Source organism: Papaver somniferum, chromosome 8 (assembly GCF_003573695.1).
Source record: "Papaver somniferum cultivar HN1 chromosome 8, ASM357369v1, whole genome shotgun sequence".
In the NCBI taxonomy this organism is placed as follows: domain Eukaryota; kingdom Viridiplantae; phylum Streptophyta; class Magnoliopsida; order Ranunculales; family Papaveraceae; genus Papaver; species Papaver somniferum.
The window spans coordinates 140,244,535-140,263,462 of record NC_039365.1 but is presented as its reverse complement, the minus strand read 5'-3'; the positions used below and the strand labels follow the sequence as shown (position 1 = coordinate 140,263,462).

The 18,928-nt window shown below is 36.4% G+C and overlaps 2 protein-coding genes and 1 long non-coding RNA gene across 4 annotated transcripts; 2 read left to right on the top strand and 1 right to left on the bottom strand.

Moving 5' to 3' along the window:
• Positions 1–952: 952 nt before the first annotated feature.
• LOC113303226 lies at positions 953–3,484 on the bottom strand. Its single transcript, XR_003337357.1, has 2 exons — positions 3,169–3,484; positions 953–2,981 (listed from the first exon to the last, which is right to left on the bottom strand). It is a non-coding gene; the product is annotated as an uncharacterized LOC113303226 (long non-coding RNA).
• A 371-nt stretch (positions 3,485–3,855) lies between these two features.
• LOC113303225 lies at positions 3,856–8,981 on the top strand. Its single transcript, XM_026552248.1, has 4 exons — positions 3,856–4,590; positions 5,362–5,586; positions 6,714–7,097; positions 8,246–8,981. The coding sequence occupies exons 1-4, from the start codon at positions 4,045–4,047 to the stop codon at positions 8,720–8,722; spliced, it is 1,632 nt and encodes a 543-aa protein (XP_026408033.1). The 5' UTR covers positions 3,856–4,044; the 3' UTR covers positions 8,723–8,981.
• Positions 8,982–13,310: 4,329 nt separating this feature from the next.
• On the top strand, positions 13,311–18,623 carry LOC113304673 (ubiquitin carboxyl-terminal hydrolase 26-like). 2 transcript variants are annotated; one of them, XM_026553810.1, is made up of 9 exons: positions 13,311–13,537; positions 13,922–14,084; positions 14,492–14,767; positions 14,850–15,048; positions 15,384–15,455; positions 15,639–15,860; positions 16,119–16,382; positions 16,861–17,082; positions 17,412–18,623. In XM_026553810.1, exons 2-9 carry the CDS (start codon positions 14,005–14,007, stop codon positions 18,081–18,083), a joined length of 2,007 nt encoding a protein of 668 aa, XP_026409595.1. In that variant the 5' UTR covers positions 13,311–13,537; positions 13,922–14,004; the 3' UTR covers positions 18,084–18,623. The 2 variants fall into 2 exon arrangements, with proteins under 2 accessions (XP_026409595.1, XP_026409596.1); XM_026553811.1 differs by lacking the exon at positions 16,119–16,382.
• Positions 18,624–18,928: the final 305 nt, after the last annotated feature.

Sequence of the window (18,928 nt, the reverse complement as noted above, 5' to 3'; positions counted from 1 at the left end):
ATATCCAGATTTGATACGGCGACATCGTTGATGCCCGCCACCAATCAAAACTAACTAATACTAACGATTTTGTCTAATTAAGGTATTGTCATTCTCTGTATATACATTTGTATATATTAGATGTTCAAATAAACTTTCAAGTACAAAAAGAGCTAAATAAAGGTGACGGAACCATTTAATATGGAAAATATTGCAATTCAAATAACTTATTACATCAGATATGACTGAGCATATTTTATTGTCTCCACTAAGATATTAAATTTCAAGTTAACTTCTTAGAAATTTCAAACTTTGTCGCTCTAACTGATATCATATCCGTAGAGGATGAGATGTGTATAGATACACGATGAATTTTCAAGGGATCCTTATCTCTATCACGACACACAAGCATTGGATATGAGATTATTAATCGAAACTCCATCGATTCTTAATTTTGAAAAACGTTTGATCACTAAATGCATTTGCTGGCTTAAATATAATATCAAATCTTGGTTCATCGAGTGGATACTAATTAAGATTGCGTACCGTCTTAGATATCAAGGTTATCTAATAAATCTCAACTCGTTGAGCTGTAAAATAAGATAAATATCTTATTGTCTAGCACCGTGATCTTGATCTTGTCCTTGAGTACCAATATGATTTTTAGGGATGCTATCGTCGAAACGACTTTCTCTAACATTATAATATTGTCCTCCACCACTTCCACCTCCACCTTACTTTTATTTTCGGTTTTATCACTATCATTTTCTTCAGACGTATGTCTACTTCGAGTCCAAATGTTTAAATTAAATTAAACTAAACACAAAACTTTGAGCATGTCTTAACGTTTATATGTTTTTATATTTCGTACCTTCTAGTATCTACATATATGAGTCGGTAAGGCACAAATCCAGTCTGCATCCGTAAATACATAATGGATATATGGGGATACAAATGAATTGAAGATCTTGGATCAGTGTCAACAGATACAACTACGATATATCAGATACAGATCGGTATTGGAAGATACGACAGACCATGACCAGAAATATTAACCGTCTTGCAATCCCCCCTTGAATTTCAGCAGCCCTTAATATAAGTTTCATCCAATTAAGAAATCAAACGAATACTGCAACCCCCAAGTATACAACGTGTTGTTATGAGTCGTATGACCTCCGTCCGTGGACGTGCCATTACAAGTAGTATAGTAAGATCTTGGGTCATTTACAAAATGGTCATACTTTTTGTAATTCAGTTACAAAATGATCGTACTTTTGTAAATTGGTTACAAATTGATCCTACTTGGTCCGACATAACAGTTTTTCAAAAAACGGGGTTAGTTGTCCCCAAAATACCCTCGTTCTTAACTCAAGCAAAGGTTAACCATAGTTAACCCATCGCTGACGTGGTGGCATCCCGCTGACGTGGAAACAATTTTGTAACCAGAACCTAGCAGACCGACTCAAGCTGACTGATCTAATTGCCAAGGCCTGAGCCATTTACATACCAGCACCAGCTTCAACTCAACACATACTATGATTTTAGCTGCAATAATCATTCCATCGGTTTCAGACATCACCAGTTCAGCTAACTTCAATCACCAACATCATCAAGTGAATTCCATCAAACCGTATCCAGATTCGTAAACCACTGTATAGCATAACCACCAGAAAACCCATCCACTTGCACATTAGAGTCTACCCAGGTCAGCTCCATAATATCCTTCCTTCGCAGTTTCAGTTCCTGCACATTCTCAAACCACGACATTTGAGCCATCTAAAATTGCACACATCCATTGCAGTAACAACTTCTTCTTAACTACCTACACCATTCAGCTTCAATCCCATCCACAGAAACCACACCTCCAACTCATTCCACCAACAGAAAACATCCTCAGCCACTGTACCACCAAACTTCATCAACAATAACTTATTACAACACAGTCAATGCCTTTAAGTCCCATTGTCACAGTCATTTATCCCAGCACACGACTCATTTGACTGCAGCTACATCTTTTCTCTACCTTGCAACACACAACCACCAGCAACACTGCCAACTTCAGCTGCATGACCAACCTAATACCATACTAAGCAATCACCATTTCCTCTACTTTTACTCCAGCTGCTCTTTGTGCATCATCTTATGTAACTTTAACAAGACTCAACCATTACATCGGCCACCAATTGAATTCTAGGCCATTGCTTCTGCGACAGTAAGGCAACTGACCTGCAATCCCAAACCACCAACAGCTTCACCTGAATTTTGTAACCACTTATAGCAGCAACATCAAATCAACAACATCATCTCAGTTCCTGCTTCAAAACATCAACACAAATCCTTGACAGCCAACACAGCATCACCATCATGAGCAATACCAGTACCACCACAAATACCAGCTACCAAATGCATCACCAGAACCACTAGTACCAGCATAATTCCTTGATGAGATTCACAATCCAATCGACCCAAGAACCAGATCCCCTTTCTTATTCTTCAGAAACCCATCTCCAAATCACCAAAAGCAGTTCATTTTCAGCTGTTCATTACTATCAGTTCATACCATAGGTCCATCCCTGTAACAGACCCTAACAAATTCATGCACATCTTCATCTTCAATCAAAACACTAACCTGTATGTAACAGAACAACCCATAGCAGCTTCAGTTCAAACCCTCAACTAGCCATCTAACTGCAGCTCTTTCTTGCTATCTCTCTGAGTAAACACAAACAGCATCAACAACATCATCTTGTCTCAACCACCAGATCAAACTCCTTGTAGTAACAATCAAAAGCCACTTCTGATTCGTTCTCAACTCTCAAACCTCTACCAATTACAGCCATGAATCGGCAGTAGAACCCATTTGTTCATCTTGATTCATCTCCCTGAACATCAATTTTGGCTCTATATCCCTTCCATTTATCAGTAATCCACCAGTTCAACCACCAACTGAACTCCACTAGTTCAACCACCAACTGAACTCCGCCATGCGCAAGCAATTGTCACTGCAATCATACCACCAGTTCAAGCATTAGGGTTTATGGAAAAAAAACCTAACCTGTGAAACTCAAATTCCTAGAGACCAAACCAAACCTCATTCAACCCTAATTAACAACAAAAACAACTAAGCTTCAACAACTCGCATACAAATCTACGAAAAACAGATTCAACTGAAAGAAAACCATAAATTACCTGTTTTGATTCTTCATCAGCGGAACAAATTCACATTTTTAAATTAACATAACCCTTTTTGTTCTTAGATCACCCGTACCCACCATCAATTCCTCATAATTCAACAATTTCAGAAACCCTAAATCTGTTTGATAACACATCAATAACACCCTCAAATCTTCATCAACATCCGCAACAGTCTTTACTTAATCTGTTCCTCCTTAACGACCGATTCTTTCAGCAAAATAGTCAAATCTCTCTCTCAATTGTCACCAGCAGAAGAAAGGAAAGAAGAAGAAACGAGAAGAGAAAGAAGAAGATAAGAGAATGAATGTCTCTTCGAAGAGATGCGGTTATAGAACCTGTTTAGTTGTGATTAATCCTATGCGTCGAAATAATCCTCGAGATATAACATAAACACGATCTACAATAACATATCTATTAGAGTTAGGTTAAGGATATGTTGGTAACTTTACCAATCCATTTAACTCAGACTTTGGGGAGCCCACCAACTTAACTCTGCTACAAACGGAATTGTGAGTCTGTGACTAGTTTGTTAATAGTTTGTAGCAGTATGACTCTTTTGCAAACCGGATCTTAATTGTGGATTTTTTTTCAATTTGCCCAATAATAGAATCTTTGAGAAGAATTTTGGGAAGGTAATTTCATTTGTTCGCCGTTAAAGTATTTTTGATCTAGTAACCAATCGGACATCCGGTAAATATGGTGCATATATGCATACACACGACTGAAGTGCGGATGACATTTTCTAGTTTGCCATTCCCGCCTCTCTAGAAAACCCCACTTCCTAATTAAACCCTTCTCTTTTCTCATTGCACTTTTCTCCCTCTCTCACCATTGCTAGAGTTCACCAAAGATACCCGAAGAAGAAAAAACATGTCTTTCCCTCCTTCAGAAATCATCAAGAATCGATTTTTAGGGTTTCTGATATGGCAATCGATATCTTCTACAATCATCTTCTTCTTATGCAAAATATGCGTACTCTCATTCTTTTCTCCAAACCCTTTCTCTTTATCTCTCTACAGTATCATCGCTTTCGTCATATTTCAAATCTCTCTTCTCTGCTTCTCATCTTCTCTCTATTACTTGTCTTCTCCTCAACCTAAACAACCTGCATCTTTTCCTGAACTCGCTCTCTCACTCGGTCGATTCCTTCTTAACTCAGTTGTTGGCGGCGGTTCATCTGATCTCTTTACCCCAAATGTTCGTAATCGAGTTAATACTACTTTGGGGTTTATGATCTTTGTGCTTTTCTCTGGATTATGGGGTTCTCTATCGATTGTTTCTCTTTGTAGAAACTCTTACTCGTTTGATGAGCAGCGCTTGGTTGGGTTAGGGTTTAGGGGTTTTCTGTTTGGTTTGATTTATGGGTTGCATTACGTTTACAATAAACGATGGGTCTTGGTGTTTCCGATTATTCAGGTAAACTTCTTGTTTTTAGTATTTCAAATTTTGAAACCAGTATTGTAATCATCTTGTAGCATTTGTATGTGCACTTATGATTAGGGTAATCTACAATGGGTTCATTTGTAAAATTAGGTTATCTGTTTTTAGAATGAAAATAAATTTGAAGCTCATAGTCTGGGGTAACTATGTTGTGAAACCCTAGGTTCAATAAATATCAGCGTTGATGTTAAGTGAACCTGATGTAGAAACTGTAGAGAGAAAAGTTTTCACTGTATAAATGTAGGAGGGGTTTCATCAGCCTTCATGATAAGTTTATGTTGATTTTTTTCACCTCCAAAAGAAACAAACCCATTCTGTTCACGGCACTAGATGCAAATGTTCCAACACTGCACAAGCACAATATCAAAATTTATCCATTGGTAGGACAATGATAAGTCAAATGTTGTAAGAGTTGGTTACAACCTTCGAAGTAAAACATAGCCGGCCTGTACTTCTATTTTGCTTATACTTTATGTATGAGAACCCTCTGACAGAATGTGTGTGGATTCATTCAATAGTTCTGATTAAAGTTCACTATAGATTGTTTTGACTGTAAGTAGTCTCTCTATTTCATGTCACCCAGTTATCACTGATTTCCCTTTTCATCATAGACTATTACTATATTTTCAACAGTGTTGATGTTGAACCTTTACCCTTTCCATTAGTAGAAATATTGTTGCAAGTAGGTCATCTTTTTTGTTGCCTACTGATCATTTATGTCTTCACTTATCTTGGTTTTATCTGCAGCGGACTTCCTTATTCAGCTTTAAGATGGGGGTTCCTTCAGCTATTAAAGAAGCAATTAAGCTGTCCAGTGTTTCTTTCTTATGTTCAGCGTTACCGGTGGTACTCCTACCCCATTACTTCAACAACCAGAATAACATTGGGAGATTCATAGCTGAGCAAATTATTTTCTACATTGGATGTTCTGCAGTTTCACTCTGCTGGGAATTAAGTCATCATTTACATCAGGTTGGCTTTTCGAACTTGTAGTTTGACCTAAATTTGATGCTTTTGGTAGCCATTACCTTACTGAAACAACAAAAGAAATTGTCTCTGCAGCAGTTTATATTCCGTCTGCATTATTTTTGCCTGTATGTAAGAACAAAGATGCTTACATATTAAAGAGTGAAATGGAAAAATTCTAGTAATGCCGACGCATCTCCGTAAAATTATGTTGATTGCAAATATGTGAAATGTGGTGTGTGCTGTTAGTGGTTTATATTGGTTTTGGTTGTTGGACACACGTCCTAAAATTAACTCTTCTTAAAGATTAGGCAGTCTTGAACTGCTGCATGCCATCACTGCCCATGTCTTTCTAGCATTACCATACTGTAGTTCTTATTGTCAGATGTTAATGTTTGTGCTGTTTGCTCTATCTGAATCTTTATTCAATGGAACGATGTTAACACAGGGCACCACAATTTTCTGTGTGTTTCAAGAGCTTAATATGTGCAGTTCTCACTATTAAATTAGGATGTATTGGTAGGCACAGATAATTTCTTCGTGTGTTTGTAATGACTTAATTGACAATCTTGCTTAAGACAGCCTGATTTTATACTCCTGTGCCTCTTAAAATATAAACCTTTACCAGAATAAGTACATATGGCCTGGGCTTGTGACCAGAAGTTCCTAATCCTAAGATCAAGTGTTATTCTAATGATGAGTCTGCAACGAAAACCATCCTGGTATTAAGAAAATGATGCCCCAAAGAAAGTCTGAGGGGTGGGTGGGCCAGCCATATATACTGGCTATAACCTGTTTTATGGAAGTGTTTAAACTTGAACATAATTATTCATCTGTTCTACCTTCAGGCTTAAGTAGAGCCATTTTTGAGCATACCTTAAGTCCAAATGAAACTTGAATACCTTGATATGGTAGCTGACTGCTCAAAGTAAGATCGAAACCTAGAAACATGTCTGCAACCACGTGTATCCCTTGTAGCATTACTCACCTCTTTTAGTTGGAATAATGGATTGATCTTGTTTTTCCATTCCACATATTGCTTTCACTCTGGGGACTGTTTTGGCATTTTGTATTTATGAAACACAGCACTCTACTCATGATGGCATACTTACTTTGTTTTTGTGTTATTGTAGGTCTTTCATACAAAAAGATGCACATTTGCACCATCTAAAGGATCAGCTGCAGCTGAAACAAATCCTAGTGAACCTCTCCTTGCAGCTCTGGAGGAGAGCACTCCACGTTCTCTTCTACAATATCTTGCATATCTTGATCTGTGTATGGTATGTAATAGCAATGTCGATCTCTGGCGCCGTGCTGCTTTCTTTGAAGAAAGTGGTGAAACTTACAAAAGAGTTATAGCTGTGTGCTTGAGGCCTGTAGAAGATCTCACTTCAAAGCTGGCTGATGGTCTGGAAGGTTCTTCTGTAGACAAGAGCGACCAAATATCTCACCAGTTACGCTCTCCAACTGATACCCGTAGTGACGCAAAGCTTCATCAAGCATTCAACGACTCCCAGGTAAATAATGATGATTTCCAGTTAAAATTTAGTCATTATCTTGATTTCATACCATACATCATAGGCGCTTTCTGTTTGCGTTAATGTGCTAGCTATTCTCAAGCAGCAGAAAAAGTTTACAACATGTAGTCATTATCTTGATTTCTAATTGAAATAATACATGTAGTCATAAGGGTTACATATCAAAGGAAAATTAAAACCATACAGTGTACAACATGTTTTTTAGCATCTGTATGAGTAACATGTGGTTTTTACATGTGTTCGTTCTGTGTGAGACTTTTAACAAGTGGGAGGCGTATTATGTTGTTTTACATCTTGCATCCTTTTGTGTTCTTTTAGACATTGTATTATTTTGATCGGTTGTCTTATTATATCGAATGAGCTGTTTATGTATTATGGGGATGTCTCCAGTCAATAGATGATGTGCCTCCCCACTGAAATACGTAGATAAAAGAAAATCAGCTGCTCCTACTTGCTAGACATGAAACACATAATCTTTATATCAACCGCTCCTACTTGCTAGACAATAAACACGTAATCTTTATATTAAGATTAAGCAAGCAAGTGTTGTGCTGATAGCCTCATAGAAGGTTCTTTTTGATGGGCCTCATCTTTAATAGCTTGTTCCAAATCTTGTGGGGTTCTGAAGTTTTCTACTATCAATTATGCAGTTCTGTTGACTGTAATCGTGTAGTAATCATGAGCTGTGTTGTGAAATTCTTCCTCTAGCCAGGTATAGTCAGGATATGGTAAGATTGAAGGGACAGCATGCCACTACAAGTACTTGAAGGAGTGAAGGAATACACGTTTGGTAGGATAGTGCTCCTTGGGTGTCTATTTATAGGTCAGTTTGAACATTCTAGTGTTGAAAGGGCAAAACTGACTCTTGTCAGATTAATTTAGGGAAATTATGGTTGCTGCTGGACTGACTATTACAATATTGATCTGCAATCCAATATAACATGTCTAGGTAGCATTCAATTTGGTTTCTGTGCCTGAGTCTGCTTCCAGACATTTAGCCATGTGCTCCTGATTTGCATTCATAATTCTTGTAACTGCAGATTTTCCTCTTCCGTTTTTTTCTTTGTTTTTCTTTGAACAAATAAATAAACTTCGCAAACTAATGGTTATTTGGAACTACTATACAGCTCTATGTATGGTGTGTACGAACAGCAGCATCACTGACTGCACGATCACACACGGACGATAGGTTTGGTGTTGCTCAACTCGCTGGTTGCAACGCTTCAGTAGTTTCAACTCTGTTGTCATGTTTGCTAGCTGTTGAGGCATGCATGGGGAAGAAGACCAACTTGCAAGCTCCTCATTTGATGGGAGCGGCTAATATCAAGTGGGCCCCGTTGCATAATTCTGGAAGAAGGGAAGGACCTACTGCCACCACGGGGAAGAAGAGAGGTGGACCTTTGCATGCCAAAGCTTATGCAATGGCTGATGTCCTGAGAACATCTCTCTACATTATCGTATCTGAGTTCCATAGTGAGATGATTGGGAGCGCGAAAACAGGAATTTTAGAGAAGGACTGGATTGTTACTAGCAAGCCACTCTACTCAACACGGGATATACTTGTACAGAAACTAGGTCTATTTCTGGAATATCGAGCTTGCTAGCTGGTTTAACAGAGGATTTGACACATGACCTATCTCTTTTCTTTTCTTTTCTTTTTTTCCTTTTTTGTGCGGGAGGTGTTTTCTAAAGTTGTTTGAAGCAAATGCAGAATGAAGAGCAGAGATGGATATTCGCATTATTTGTGTAACAACGTATTATATGATTGTAAGAAGGTTCGTTTACTGATAGAGTAAAGTTCGTTCTTTTGAAGATATACATTTGTTAGGTCTACTCTATATGATTATCAAAGTGCTTTTAATATCTTCTTGTTTTTTTTTTTTTGACAAGAGGAAAATATATTATATACTCCGTCCCAAATTAATTGAAATAATTGGTTTTAGATTTTGTCCCATAAATAAATGAGCTATCTCACTAATCAAGGGGATGTTTCTAAAACTATCATTTCAATTGATTATTGTTACTGTAAGAGATATGTATAATTTGATAGTTATTATGTTCGTTACGTAGATGTTTAAAAATGCTTTTCAATAGTATAAAGTTTACGAAAAACTGCGGTATAGTTCAAGGGATATCATTTCTAAGTTTTACTCTCACCGTTTCAAAAAGACTGTCCTCTATTCTATTTTCGTCTGTTTCAAAATTCTGTCCAGCTTTGGTTTATAGTCTTATATTCCTAATAAACTCTCTAATATACCCTTAAATTTTTTATAATCATAAATTCATTTTTAATGGGACACGATCTAAAATATTAAAGAAATTTGTATGATTAAGGAAACAAATATATCTTCTATTCCTTTTAGGAGAATATATATTTATATCCAAAATTAAATTCCTTATAAAGTTTATGCTCCATAAATTTACGATATCTTTAAATTTTTCTTTTATATTTCGTATTTGTAATCCTCTTAACAATATTAAGTAGTTTTTATTGCTAGCATTTAAGTAATGATGGGTAGTCAAGTAACATACTACGGGCATCTGGATATTTTGACAAAGTCAAAGCAGATAGTCTTTTTGAAAGGAGGGAGTACTAGTTATTATCCATAAGGGTATAATTGTAAAAAAATACTTAAACATACTCCCTTTTTCTCCTTGCCTTAATAATTGTGCAAACTACAAACTGATAATAATATCTGACGTGGAAAAAAAATCATACAAAACTTTTGGTTGGTAGCCTAGCAACAAGCTGAGCTCCAACACCTCTTTGAATAGCTACACCTAATCCACGAAAAATGAAACTACTTATGCCACTACTGGCATCATTACTAACTAAACAATTTTTCAAACGCTTAAAAAAAACACAAAGTATCCTCACCGAGCTCTCCCAAAGTAGAGAAAGCTAAAACCCCAAAACCATAGCCATGCGAAACACATTTGTCCAGGTATTTAGCTTTGCCAGGGACAAAGGCACTAACACCTTCAGTAGCCAGTTTTACAGTGAGGATATCAGGCGGCTGATGTCACCGTTCTCATTCATTACAAAGTTTACAGACAAATTTGGCTTTAGAATCTGCCGTTTTATTACACACCCTTGGTACATATATACAGGACCAGTCACACTGTTGTTTATACATTTCAACACACTTATTTAACAAAGAGGATGACTAACAAGGAGGTAGAAGCAATCCTTGTCTTATACACGTCATTAAACTTTAACAATCTGACTCAAAGATAACCTTATCCTATTTCTGATATGTAGTGCCCATTGCATAGCTTCAAGAAGTGCCCAAGTTTCAGCTACTCTTCGAAGAAATCCTTTTCCTGCAACATATGAGCCTGTAGTATCTCTTATTATAATTGCAATTCCATCCAAACAAAAAGGTTTCAAAAAAGAATTATCAACATTAACTTTTGAGACTTCTGGTGGAGGGGGCGTCAAATGATGCACATGACATGAATTATTATTAGAATGCATATATTTATGACAAGAATATGGAGTCGTAGCCAGATCAGACAAATATTTAAAAATAGGAGTACGAATAACATTAAGATGAACTGTTTCCTGTTGAAAGATAACTTTGCATCTAAACTTCCATATATGTCATATAGTTGTTGTAATAGCATGAATGGACGAGGTGTCTGATGAAAAATTAATAGCAGAATCTGGAGAAATCCAAGTGGCAAACCAGTCATACAGATTGAGATACTGCAAAAGATGATTATAATGTTGTGGCAGGCAAGAACTCCATATTGTTATTGCAAAAGGGCAGATGAAGAATAGATGATTGACATCTTCAAGATGATTAGCATTATACAACGTGCAAGTAACATCGGGCATACCAGTAACATGCTGAAGATTGGCTCTAATAGGGATACTACTATTCCAACCTTAAAACCGAGTTCAGTTAAGTAGTCTTACCAACTTGATTGATTAATCTTACTATTTTAACCTTGTAGCTTATCATGCATATGATCCAGAATAGGACGACAATTTTCAGTTCTTTCCCTGTGCATGAGTAAGGAATACCGAGGTATTTTTCACCAAGTCCCATTGTTTTCATCTGATAGAAGGTGAGACATTCTTGCTGAAAAAGATAGTGGATTTATGAAGATTAACTACCTGACTAGAAGCAAAACTAAATTGATGCAGTATATTCTGAAGATTGGTAAGATGTACTGGAGAAGCTTCAAAAAAAAGTAAAACATCATTTGAGAAGAATAAATGACTCACCTCAGGACCAGTTTTTGCTACTTTAATACCTTTCAAATTACCTTGTATAATTTGAGTTTGGATAATCCTATAAAGAGCTTCCATTACGATAAAAAAAACATAAGGTGTTAACGGATCACCTTGTCGAATTCCACGAGTGGGAGGCAAAGCAGATGAAGGACATCAATTTATGAGAAGTGAAATACTGGTTGTTGTAATACATGTTTCACAAGTTGTATCCAATCCTGATGAAAAACAAGTTGTGAAAGAATATTAAATAGAAAGGGACATTCTATCCTGTCGAAAGTCTTCGACATGTCTATTTTAAGACCTATGTAAGAAATTTTTCTTTTCCTTTTCTTATTCATGGTATGAAGAAGCTCATGAACTATAATTACAGTATTATGAATTTGCCTACCAGGAAGATAAGCACACTGTGAAGGTGATATGATATTAGGTAAAAGATGTTTCAATATGTTGGCGATTATTTTTGAAATGATCTTGTAGATGAAATTGCACAAACTAATTGGTATGTAATCAGCGGGGGATTGAGGATGTAAAGTTTTAGGTATAAGTACTTGATATGTATGGTTCAAGGATTTAAGCATGAATTTATGAGTGAAAAGGTGTTGAACCATAGATATTACCTCGAAGACCATAGTAGACCAGCATTGTTGATAGAAGGCTGCTTGAAATCCACCCTTTCCTGGCGATGCCCATGGCTTGATATGAAAAACAATCTCTTTAATTTCTTATTCAGATGGAATCTGAAGTAGAAAATTGTAATTTGTATCTAAAATACATCTCTGAAACTGACTTAAAATGGAATGATTAGTAACTTGATTTGAAGTTAGTAGAGATGGCAGAAAAATGTTGAAGGACAGTGTTTTCAATATCATCTTTTTTATCGTACCAAATACCAAAGGAATCTTTAATTGCAGATATATGATTATTCTTCTTGTTATAGTTAGCATGAGAATGAAAATAAGAAGTGTTTCGATCCATGTCAGATGACTGAGCTCTAGATTTTTGCATATAAAAATCTTTCTGAATAGCTAACCATTATTTAAGAGAATAAGTTAAAGTATAAATTCTAGGATCAGAGGTTGGGATATTCATGTCATAACATTGGCCAAGTTGTTGATGAAGAGACTGAATATTAGATTCAATATTTCCAAAATAAGTTTTTTTTCAGAGTTAAGGTTATGTTTAGTATGGTTAAGTTTTGAGTAAAACTGATAAGAGGGTGAACTCAAAAAAGATTGAGACAAACTTTGGTTTATTTTTTCTGTTAGAGCACTGCTTGGTCGAACTATCTCAAGCTTGTTTGTCAAGTTTAGTTGTCAAAACTGTAAATCTTGATTTCTAGTCTACTTATAGCTATGTCTCGAATTAGGAAAAAGGGTCCTCGACAAACTGTATTGCAATCATGTATCTATTACACGATTGTGTAACTCTCAATCGATCAATTAACGGATTAATTGTTCCTCCATAAGACATGGGCAAGTTTATTCGCTGCCACATCAGATTTTAAGGGAATTCCTTCTTCCCTCGTTGGAGATAGTCTTATGGATTGGGATGATATTCTCCCACAATGTATTCAGTACATACTCTTAGTAGATAAATTTGATATGCAGAGACTAGATGGCTCTACTATTGATGTAATACAGACTCTCTCTGTCTCTAAATTCCTTAATCCAAACTCTCTTTGAGACAAAACTGTAACTTGGTTGGAGGGTATAATAAAAATATATGAAAAACTACCATCTTTGATCATTATATTATGTTGGTAACAAAAAAGAATAACAAAATAATATGCCCAACTATGAAAATTTTCACTTTTTGTTAAGGGTAAAATGAGACGGTAAGAGAAGAAGCTACATGCATTTATCAATTTTACCACAAACCCAGTATACAACAAAGTTAAAAAGAAGATGGAAGGAATTATTATATTTGGGAATTTATTTAGGCGGGAGAAATTCCATCTTTTTGGCGCTCATTCCCTGTGTGGGGGACCCATAGCAAATGAAAACAAAAAATAAGGGCAAAATAAAAAATAAAATCACTCTCTAAGTTCTGCTTCAACATCGATTTTTCTCACAGCCCTAACTAAGTATGCCCAGAGGAAAGAACTATTGTTCTATTTAGTTATTAGGGCAAAACCAAGCAAGCAAGAAACGGAGAAAGAAAGTTTACTAAAATTTCTGTAAGTTCTATTGATTCTCTACTCATTGATAATAATAAATATAACTATTTTTGATTTAATAAGTGAAATCTGTTATTGACTCAAAATTTACTAAAATTTGTTTGTTCTTTTCCTTTCCCAAATTATCATCAAGAAACCTTAATATCTCGATTCTTCAAACTGGTAATTGAAAGGAAAAAACCCTAGATTAAACAGTCTTTTTTCTTTTTGGTTCTCTTCACGTCAATGCAGTGACATATATTTAGCTCTTTAAGCTGTTTAAATTAGACATGTTAGTTGTTTTCTTGTATTCTCTTGAATTTGTTCTTTCATTTAGACATGAGCGAGTGAATATGATTTGATTTGTTAGGGCTCAATTGATTGTTTTCTTGGTTTTTCTTGCAGGTGAAGACGAATCTTTACTTAGGAATTTCATTCCTACGTGATAATTAGGAAAAAATATTATATCTGGGCAAAAAGAAGGAAAAATGAATTTTAAGCAAATTGCAGATGACTCGCTTGATGGGAAGTCTCTGGATGGGACATTGTACTATGTATCTAGAGCATGGTACGTAATTTACTATCCTCTCAGTCAGTCTCTTTATATACTTCTAGGATATGGTCCATCACTACCACCTGATACTATAGTTTTCGTTGTACTTCATAACCAACCCATTTACCACTTTGTTTATTCCCTTAGAAGAGATTCTGCTATAATTTAGTATAATATCAGCTGGAGAAAAGTAACCCAAGAATCCGCCGGGGTGACAAACTGTTATCTAGGAATCTAATGTCTCCTAGGGTTAAACTGCTACACTGCTTCTCAAGAGACATGCTAGGGGTCAGACATTCAAAAACCACTGTTTTTCATGTATTCACTGTGTCGAGATCAAATCTTGTAAAAGTAATGTCGACATTCTTGTAGGTATTGTGATTGAAGGTTCTCAGGTAATGTTAATTCGTTTTGTTGCACAGGTTGTTACAGTGGTCTCAGAGAACGAATCTGGATTTTCCCGGTGAAGCTGACTTCGGCCCAACAACTTCAATAAGGTGTCCCCATGGAGAGCTTATGCCAGAACAAGCTGCCGGGGCGGAGCGTGTGTTGGTTCCGGAAAATCTCTGGCTCTTTCTTTATGAAAATTTTAACAGGGTGAGACCTGAAAATGCTTTGACAACATTTCCGTCGAAGTCAGGAACATGTGTTACCTGCAGCATGGAACTTAACAAAGTGGGCTATGAAGATACTCTGAGGTAGATATTCTGATACTAATATTGCAGTAGCATTAAGTTTTCATTGCAACTTAGTGGATTAATATCTATGTTAATTTAACAGAGCAGCAGCTAAGCTCAAAGAACGGCAACATCATAAGAAAATACTTCTGGAAAGCAATGATGCGCTTAATCCTGGCAGCAAGTATTACTTATTGCCTTCATCATGGCTGACAAAGTGGAAGAGTTATATAACAAGTGGGAAGATGGTGCCTTCACCTGATCCTTTAGAGGGCGTTATTGATTCTCTGATATGTAGGAAAGTAAGTGGTAACTTTACATGCACATCTTATTTTTTTTAATTTTTTTTTGGCACTATGAATCTATCACATTTCAATTAATGTTTTTTGATTTACATCTACTTTACACGTACAAATAAAAAAGGATAAGCCTATTTATTTATCAAGTGACGCAGTTTGAGATTTTGCAACAACAGCCGTTTGGTGTTAGTAAATCTCACAACTTTGTAACTGTTAGTCTATTCTAAAACTGTTAGTTTATCAAGGATAAGCCTAGTTAGCTTATTTGGCTGTCATAACTTTTTTTTTTGTTTGATGTTAATAAACCTCTTTATTTCCCTCTTTTTTTTGCATACCAGCATTCACTGCTGTTAGAAAGGCCTCCTGATCTTTTCTGCAAGCATGGTCTTATTTTTCAGAAGCCATCTACTGTGAGTGTGTAAAATATTACTTTATTTTAATTCTGATTTGGTCTTATTTGCGACTATAACTGGGAGATGTTTATTGCTACACTTACCTCTTCCATGGTACCTCTATAGTTTCCCGTTACTAAAGTCAACTCCACTTAAGGCCTGTCGTATGTTTCTAATTTACCTTTACTTTTTCAATTCCAGACAGATGGGTTGACTATAGTTTCAGAGAACGACTGGAAGTTCTTTGCCGAAGATTGGCAAGGGGCCAACTCGAACTGTGTATCTGCTGAAATTGAGTTCTCTATTAGCAACGCAAAGAAATTAATTGGATTTTTCGAAGAGGGGCCAATTTCAGAAGAAGACCTGAATCCTTCAAATGATGAGGTTGCGTCAAGGCAGCCAAGTCTTAAGACTTACCCAATGGTAAGATGAGGTGTTATGCTCTTTTGGAAGTGAAAGATAAAAAACTGTAGATCTGTTAGTCTTACATCCTAAATCAGTAAAGAGTCTTCATATTAGTGTTCTAAAATCATGGATTTATCAACCATTCTAATATAGGTTAATCGTGCTTAGTGACATTTCCATTTTTAAATGTAGGTTTCTTGGTCTTGTCTCTCCTAAAGGTCGTAGGTATCATTACACTATGCTAATAGTATTCTAACTTTAGTATAATTTGACTAGACATGCGAGAAGTGCATAGGAGAACGAGAAGGCAGGGAGCTAGCGCAGAAATTAAGTTATCGCCATAAATACATTTCTGTAGTTCTGGTGCACGGAAAGAAGGATCCAAGATCTGTTCTTGATGCTTCTTGTGCAGTTTCTGAGCCAGATAGGAGCCTTTCTGAGCTCTCCCAGAAGACTTCCGACAACATCTCACTAAACTTGAAAGTGTCTGGTTCTATGTCAATCTATCAGTTGAAAAAGATGATCTGCAAATCACTTGGGGTAAGTTTTTATGTCTATTTGTAGGAATATATTCTGGTAAGCTAGAAGGAACACGTGTTTGCTGTCTGAAACACATACAAATGCGTAAAAACTAGAATCACATAGATATAACTAATGCTCCATCATGCTCTAGGTGTTTTTCTAGTTGTCATAAGCAATAGTTATGAATTCCCTCAAGTTTTTAACTGCTTTCTGCCTTCTCAGGAGGCAGTTTTTCAACTCAAGTATTTTGTCCCAATAGTTTAAGTTTCCATGTCACCAGCATGACCAAAATTGGCTAAATACTCCTAGGTTTCTCACTGTTCTCATATTTTGTGATGTTCCTTTTTAAAATCAGTAAGGACATAGAATTATGTTTAATGCTGTTTTCTAGCTAAGGAGTTACTTTCAGCACAATTAGGGCCATACACAGCAGTGAACCACCATACTATAGTTTCCTCTCTCCACTGTAGAGACCTCAAAATATGTTCTATTGCAGGTCGTCAAGGAGAACCAGATGCTACGTGTAGATGCCAGAAAAATCGAAGAGGATTCTGCTACTCTGGCTGACATGAATATATTCCCAGGAGCTGTGCTCTGGGTCAGCGATTCGGGAATCTATGAGAATCGTGATACATCAGAAATCTCAGGACAGTATTCATGCGTCAAGCGAATTGAGGGTGGATTTCGTGGAAGTCTTACTGCAAATATTGTAACACAGGTTATTCAGAAGCTCACTTCCTTTTATTTCTTTTGATTAAAATGATTTGTGGGATTACACTTGAATTATTAACTTTACCAAAGCTGTATCCTATATATCGGTTCCCTAATTATTCACTTGAATGAGCTTTGCTCTTAATCATGCGGGTCAGGGTTTATCTGCATCTTCATTCAACTGCAACTCTAGTATGTACCGAATCTGTGTAACCTGACAATCATTATGTTAGTATAGTGAAGGATGAACTAGGATTGTTGTTGCTTTTGATTCAGGCCGATAATTAAGCAAAGCTTCGTATTGACTTCTGTTTGGTGGATGCAATTTTAATGCAGGAACCACAATTACCTTCGCCAGAAACAAAAGAGTCACTGACACCAACTACTACTACCACCACCACAACAACTACCATCACGACTTCCATGATTAGCACGGCACCAATACCTTGTGCAGATATCAAGGAATTCTGTGACAAGCATGTTTTGATGATTGATATGCTGGTGCAAAACTGCATGGAAGGTCAGCAAACTCCTCCCAAGTTAACAATGTCTCAGAATCCAACAGGGGTACAGCCTCCTCCGTTGGACGATGGTAGTACGATCTTATCAACCGTTGTCACATCTGAGACTATTCCATGTACTGATATTAAAATGTTCACCGACAAGTATGTAGTCGTGATTGACATGCCTGGGGTTATGTCTGAGGAACTCAACATCCAACCTCATACGGCGAATGAGCTAGTTATTAGCGGCAAGCCTAAACTAACATCTGAGTCAGGTACTTCTTCTTCGAGGTATTTCAGATCAAGAGTTACTCAGCGGAGTAATGTTTTAAAGAAGAGACTACGTTTACCTATTGATGCAAAAATTGACTCAATGTCAGCTGTTTGTGAACGCGGGGTGCTTAGGATGACTTTTCCAAGGCGTAAGATATCAGTTTCAGAAAATGTGATTGCTTGGAAGACTGGTGAAGAGAATGACGATAGTTCTCTGAGCTTCTATACCTAGTTTTATTAAGTATTTGGGGATAGTTTTTGCTGTTTAGTTTATCTTTGCCCATTAAAGTAATTTTCAAGTAATGTTAGCTTAGTTATACTTATACATACACTTTTTACATACATTTACATCATAAGATACTGTTTATGTGTGTGGTTGAAAGTTTATTATTCTTGAAAAGAATAGATGAACACTTATACGGATCAATTAGATTCAAGATATACCTGCCTTGGTTGAGTTGTTCAACTATTGAAGTGTATAAGGAGTAATAATACATTCTCTACATTTATAGTGCGGTGTCTGTTTTCCTTTTCTTCGTTTTAATTACCTTTAACATGACAGCAACACAACTGCATCAACTTAACAGAGATTGACTCACTAGCTTGATGGTACGGAAAAGAGGTTGGGACCGGGAACTGCATAAGGGTAAAGCTTGAGATTTGTAGAGCTATTCAGAAATGAAATGATAACCTAGAATCTCAAAGTTGCCTGAGCAAGACTTCCAGCTGACGCACGGAAACAAAAGGGGAGTTGTGAAAATAAAGTATAAAGTATCCATTAAGTATCGACAAGATTTTTATTGACATCATTGGGATTGCTGAAACATCCTTCCTTATCTTACCTACTAAAAGATCAATTTTCGATCCATTAAAAGTTTTTACCACTATTTTTGATCGAACACGATTTCCTCTTATGGTCAAATACAGTAAAAATCACCATTAGTCAAAATCGCCATTGTTTTTATTAACAACTGACAATTGCGACATCAATCTCGCGATGTGCAGTATCAGTTATAATGGTGATATTCTAGCATCTCTCCCTTTTAATAACAACAAGGGATTGCAAAACTTAAGTAA

Excerpts from the sequence above, each read along its gene's own strand:
- LOC113304673 (XM_026553810.1), top strand. The coding sequence starts at position 14,005 with ATGAATTTTAAGCAAATTGCAGATGACTCGCTTGATGGGAAGTCTCTG. Across the intron at positions 15,456-15,638 it reads TTTTTCAGAAGCCATCTACT|ACAGATGGGTTGACTATAGT; the intron begins GTGAGTGTGTAA and ends TTTCAATTCCAG. Across the intron at positions 15,861-16,118 it reads GTCTTAAGACTTACCCAATG|ACATGCGAGAAGTGCATAGG; the intron begins GTAAGATGAGGT and ends TAATTTGACTAG.
- LOC113303225 (XM_026552248.1), top strand. The coding sequence starts at position 4,045 with ATGTCTTTCCCTCCTTCAGAAATCATCAAGAATCGATTTTTAGGGTTT. Across the intron at positions 5,587-6,713 it reads TAAGTCATCATTTACATCAG|GTCTTTCATACAAAAAGATG; the intron begins GTTGGCTTTTCG and ends GTGTTATTGTAG. Across the intron at positions 7,098-8,245 it reads AAGCATTCAACGACTCCCAG|CTCTATGTATGGTGTGTACG; the intron begins GTAAATAATGAT and ends ACTACTATACAG.